At 41.3% G+C, this 5,431-nt stretch overlaps 1 protein-coding gene across 1 annotated transcript; it reads right to left on the reverse strand.

Moving 5' to 3' along the window:
* Nucleotides 1–2,809: 2,809 nt before the first annotated feature.
* PHALS_03760 (uncharacterized protein) lies at nucleotides 2,810–4,212 on the reverse strand (the record flags this gene model as incomplete). Its single annotated transcript, XM_024718037.1, has 4 exons — nucleotides 2,810–2,919; nucleotides 2,981–2,989; nucleotides 3,085–3,116; nucleotides 3,194–4,212. 4 exons carry the CDS (start codon nucleotides 4,210–4,212, stop codon nucleotides 2,810–2,812), a joined length of 1,170 nt encoding a protein of 389 aa, XP_024583475.1.
* Nucleotides 4,213–5,431: the final 1,219 nt, after the last annotated feature.

The raw sequence follows: 5,431 nt of genomic DNA on the forward strand, positions 1-5,431 counted from the left end.
CCATTTCATTTAGCCGGGCTACCCTCTGCTTTAGGGCTCTGAACAGTTGAGAGATGCTCAAGCTACTAAGTTCAATCTTTCAGAACAAAAGCGATCCGAAAATTGGTATTTCAGGATCGGCCGCACGCTCAGGCTCTCAAAGAGCGTTACAGCAGAGAAAACTCACGAGAGCCAGCAGAGAAACGGTCGCTTTGCCTCGATAGGTAAATAGATAACTGTTCAGCCAGTGATGTGACCAGTATCTGCTTAAGTGTAAAAGATACGTTTGCTTCGAAATTCATGGAGGACTGAGTTTTAGACTTGGTCGGTATTATCAAGTATTTTCGCTATTTCTGCATACGAAACCCTGATGTTTACCATGTAAACTTCTGGCCTGTTTAAAGTAAGTATATGTTGCAGGAAAAAACATTTGCTCACTGCTGGTTTGTTGATAAAAACCAAAGTGGATGGATATTTGTAAGGTCCTTAGTTCGCTACGCTGCACTACCTCTAAGTCTACTAAATGTAACCTGATTTATTTAAAACGGTGAACAACTACAGCACACCCGTAACCATATCTGTTGTCATGACTCTCTCGTACGCATTACCGTAATTCGTATGACGTCCTTGATTGTCCTGTACATACATAGAGTGTCGTCACCATAACATTCCCGCTAGCCGCTAATGATGTGTATGTATGGGCTCTGGCTTAATCTGACACGTGGAGGAGGATGCTTTTGACCTTTTAGGACTGAAAGTTTCGATACCTCATTTCAGCTTTAATGGGAGAGATAGATCCGAAGCGTTCAGCTCCAGTGGTGGCAAGATAATCAAGGCTGCTATGGATCAGGTAACAGAGATAATGTATCAATACCACCGTAGCAGGAAGAGTTTCGTCATAGGTGAGACTTTTTTTGCACTTTGTGTATCAGATGTATGTTAAGTCGTCTCTCGTATGTAGAGTCAATCGTCTCATGTGTAAATTCAACGATCTGACATTCAGGCGAAATAAATTACCTTTATCTACTTAGTGGTGACGAGTAAACAAGTATAAAGGTTTTGGTGGCAGCACCACTTCACTCATCGTTTGAACTATTTGACCATCGACAGCTTTAACCCGAAAAAGGATCAAGGCTGGCTAGTTTATAACTTTAAAGTTAAAGTAGTCTTATCGCAAATAAGGTTTATGTTTCAGCATTAAATTAGCAAAATGTGAGTCCGATCTTAGCGATACATAAGGTGTCGTGAGCCTCTACTCATTGTATTCTATTCATCGATTTGATCGAGTGTCATTTAGAAATGTTTAAGAGCTGAGGAAATTTGCTCATATCTTTTTTCACTGTATCTCGTCACGGAGTTCCAACATCTTCACAAGTACGAAAAGTCGATACTTATGAATTGTTATAGGTACACAAAGAATAAGATGTATGCAGACAATAGTATAGTACTCATTTACCTCTGACGCTGAATTGCATTTGAAAACAGTGTAATCGTTTGGTGCCGATGTTACGATTTTCATTACAAAAAAGTATCAAATGGACATATAAACCAACTTGACAAATCTCATTCAATACAGTCAGCTTGACTCAACGTTGCCACGTGCTTCATGTCGATGACCACTCGAGTCATGTTCTCCTGATTAAAATACAGTCGAGTCTCGATATGCTTGTCTTTTGTACTCGCGGTCCATTCATCTGTGAAACAAGCGCGGTCCAGCTTCATATAGTGCATGGATGGATTCAATTTCTGCAGCAAGCGGCTTCATCGATTCGAATTGCTTCTTCTCCTGGGTTTCAACGCCGTCCCCGGGGAACGCTGTGGTAGGGTACGCATGATTGGTGGGTGCGCACGCTGTTCTGCGTTTGTGTTCACAGTCGCTTTGGTGCCGCCTCACACTACGCGCAAGGTCTTGTCGCGTGACTGAACTGTCATCCCATCATCGGTCATCGGTGTACATGAAGAAGACAACCGACTTGGGTTCTTGCGTACAGTTTTCACAGATCCAGAGCCACTCTCCAGGTCCGTACGTGTGCTTAAATCCCGTTCTCGCAGACCCTTTTGCTCGAAGTGGGATGGACAGTTGGGTACCGCAGTTGGCAGTAGATGCGGGATGCCCTGTGACGAGTGCGTAAGCGTGTGAGTGTGAACCCATGTTACACATCACATTGTTTTCAGCTTGAACGGTGTCGTGCTTGGTAAAATAGATGGTGGGACGTTCAATCTTCGGCGATGCTTGTAGAGCGGATAGCTTGTGTCTTGGGTGAAGTCAAGGTTCTTCCAAATTCGACGTGAACGGTCGGCACCAACATAAGAATAAAATGTACAGCTGAAGCTTGAAAGCAGAATGGTCAACACTACAGTCTGGTTAAAGTTGAGGTGTCTTGTTACTCGATTTTAGAATAAGCATTGAAAATTTCCATGAAAGCTCACGCTAATATTAATCAAATTTGCTTTCAATTGTTGATTGTAAGGGTTTCATTGAATCACATGAATACAAAATGTGACAGCAAAAAGTTGCAATCTCGTCTTATCTGATCCTTATTAATTTATATTTTGATTCCAAAACAATGGACGTTGGCTTTCAAATGATGGTAAATGCTTTTCGATTTGTCGTCAAATCACAAATTTCCTGAACTCTTACAATTTTTAATCGACCATGTACAGAATGCAATGAGTGAACCTTACCTAGCTCACGACGCCTTATGTATCCTTAAGATTGAAATATCAATTCTGATCCCATTATAAATGACCTCCCTTGAACGTACAAGATACTGAAGAAGCAGTGTGTTTTTTCTTGGCTATACTTGTATATTCTTACCTTTCGAAGCGGCTATATGGCAGGAGTAAGTATTCGATATTTATCTCTTAAACGACACGTTGCCAGTATCCAGATAGCCAAATGCTGAGGCTTCTGTTGCTTGATTAAGCATGTGGCACAATCTGTCGAAATAGTAGGTCATGTTAAATTCTCTCAATCAAATCCAAAAAGCATAGCTTTTACCATCGATCACTTAATTATCTCGTTTTCGCTTAAGCACTTTGTCGGTGCTTGCCACCGGTGTGGTCCCATGCTCATATATCGAAGGATGAGCATTAAGCTTCGACCTCGTAATATCTTTGATGTTCGGCTTAGTACACTAGTTCATCCAATGAACGTTCAGAAGTCAACAAATTGTACAGCTTGGTGTCGGGGTAATCATGATTTATCCTGTACCGGATGACGTAATTGAGTAACAAAATGAGCTCAATATCGTCCGAGGCAGCTTGTTGATGATCTTTCACTTCTTTCAATGCCTGTTCCGGAGGTACTGCTTTGCTCAGACAGCCTTCTAAATACCGGACCCGTCGTGTGTGTACTAAATGAGCGAGCGCAGCCTCACCTTCCTGCAAAATTTTCGTGAAAGTTTCTGGTTGATAATGCATTGACTTGACTTCATCACTAAGACTGTCGAGGCTTGAAAATATAGAGGAGGGAACGTTGTCTGGTTTTGTATACATCACATCAAAACGTTTGATTAAAACGGAGTACTCAAGCCACAACCGAAATTGTGAACTGTCAAAATCAATGTTTGTCTCGTCGCCAACGAGAATCCGTAGAGCATTTCTCAAAGTGTTGTTGTTCTTTATCCAAGCTATAAAGACAAAATGTTTGTACACCGTGTTTGAAGTAATGAGTCGCTCTAAATTCTCTGCGACGAATTGGAATTCTGGCCTGACTCGATAATTTTCCAGCAGAACTGTCACTTGAAAAATAGGGAATTCTGATTTCCGCGAATTCATTTTTGTCATCAAATTTTGAAGCGCCTGGTTAACATCAAATATAACACTTCCGTGATAGGACTCAAAGTGATTTTTAACTTGTAAAAACCATTCTTCTATTATTTTGACGATTTCCACATCAGCCGTATTCTTGTCGCTATTTCTGCGCAAAAAGCTGTGTATCTCACTCATCTTATCACCCGAAAGCTGTGACTTTAACATGGGTTGAAATTTTTTAAGAATTTCAGTACCTCTTGCTTCGTTTTCTTTGTCATCAACACGGTCTTTGTTCTTCAAAAGTGCGACATTATGTCTTAGCGCTCCATCAGGGATCGTGTAAGCCTTGTACGGTGGTGTGCAAAGTGGATCACGATTATTTGTATCTAAGCCGTCACAATTCCTTTCTCCCAATCTGACTGCAAAGCAGAAGCTGACTCCACGTACGAAGATGGCGACAAAAACGTACACGCGCATGACAGCTTTCCACAGGGGGAGTAGCTTTGCTGAATTGTGTTTTGTACATGAAGGATGTAATATCGATTTGCTGGAAATTTCCCGAAGATGCCGGAATCTTCCTAGTGGGTTGTTGAGATCTTCTGCAACTAGTTTATGATGTTAAATTCGTGCACGGCCAACAGTTTCTTGAGCACAGACGTCATTTTTTTGACGCTCAAATCTCGACTATGTACGAGCTACGACCAACCATTCACTCAAAATGTGACTCGTAAGCAAAATGAACAGGATGCTACCGATAGCCAATAGAGGAACTGCGAAGCAGCGTAAGTATGTAAAATCAATTTAATCAGTAGTACCGTGCCATAGAGTCCAGTAGTGCGAAGTGATTCCTGCCAATATAGAGGACATAGATGCATAGTGCAATGCCTGCAATTAAGTTGACGCCGTTGATGCGGCACTCGGACCATTTTGTAAGGATTAATTTTCTTTTAAACGTTATAAATAGTATTAACTAGTGGGAATGTTATGATGACGCCACTCAATGCATGTACAGACAATCATGGACGTCACAAGGATAACAGTAATGCGTACGACGAGAGTCATGACTACAAATATAATTACGGGTGCGTGGTAGTTGTTCACCAATCTCAAGAGATCAGGTTACATCAATTAGGCTTAGAGGTAGTACAGCGTAGCAAACTAATGACTTTTCAAAAATTCACTTCTGCTTTTTCCTGCAACAGAAGTCTACATGGTAACGGCTAATTTGTTTAAGATTGTGGTAAAAACGTCAAATTGTGTATCAAAAATACTCGATATTACCGATCAGTTTCTTACACTTTACCAGGTACTGGTTATATTACTTATGGACCCATCAAAGATATTACCTATCGAGCGAAGATGGTGAAGGGCGACTCTTCTGTCAGCTAGCTCTCGTAACTTCCCTATTATAGCCGCTCTCATATATCTAATCGAGCGGCCGATCCTGAAGAGACCAAATTTCAGATCGCTTTCTGATCCAAGCGATTGCACTTACTGATGAGGGCAGAATCGCGATATGATTCCAGCCAGCCCACATAGATCACCTTGTGCGTTCATAGTATCGATGGAATGTTGAGAGTGTCACCATATCCTTTGTTCACTATACCCGTGATGGATGCAGTGGAAAGTAGTCGTAATTAAGTTATATAGACTGCAGATACCGTACGTATGTAGGTAGTTCAACAACGTTTCATAA

The sequence above is a fragment of the Plasmopara halstedii genome (genome assembly GCF_900000015.1).
Source record: "Plasmopara halstedii genome assembly, contig: Scaffold_2386, whole genome shotgun sequence".
Taxonomy (NCBI): Eukaryota; Oomycota; class Peronosporomycetes; order Peronosporales; family Peronosporaceae; genus Plasmopara; species Plasmopara halstedii.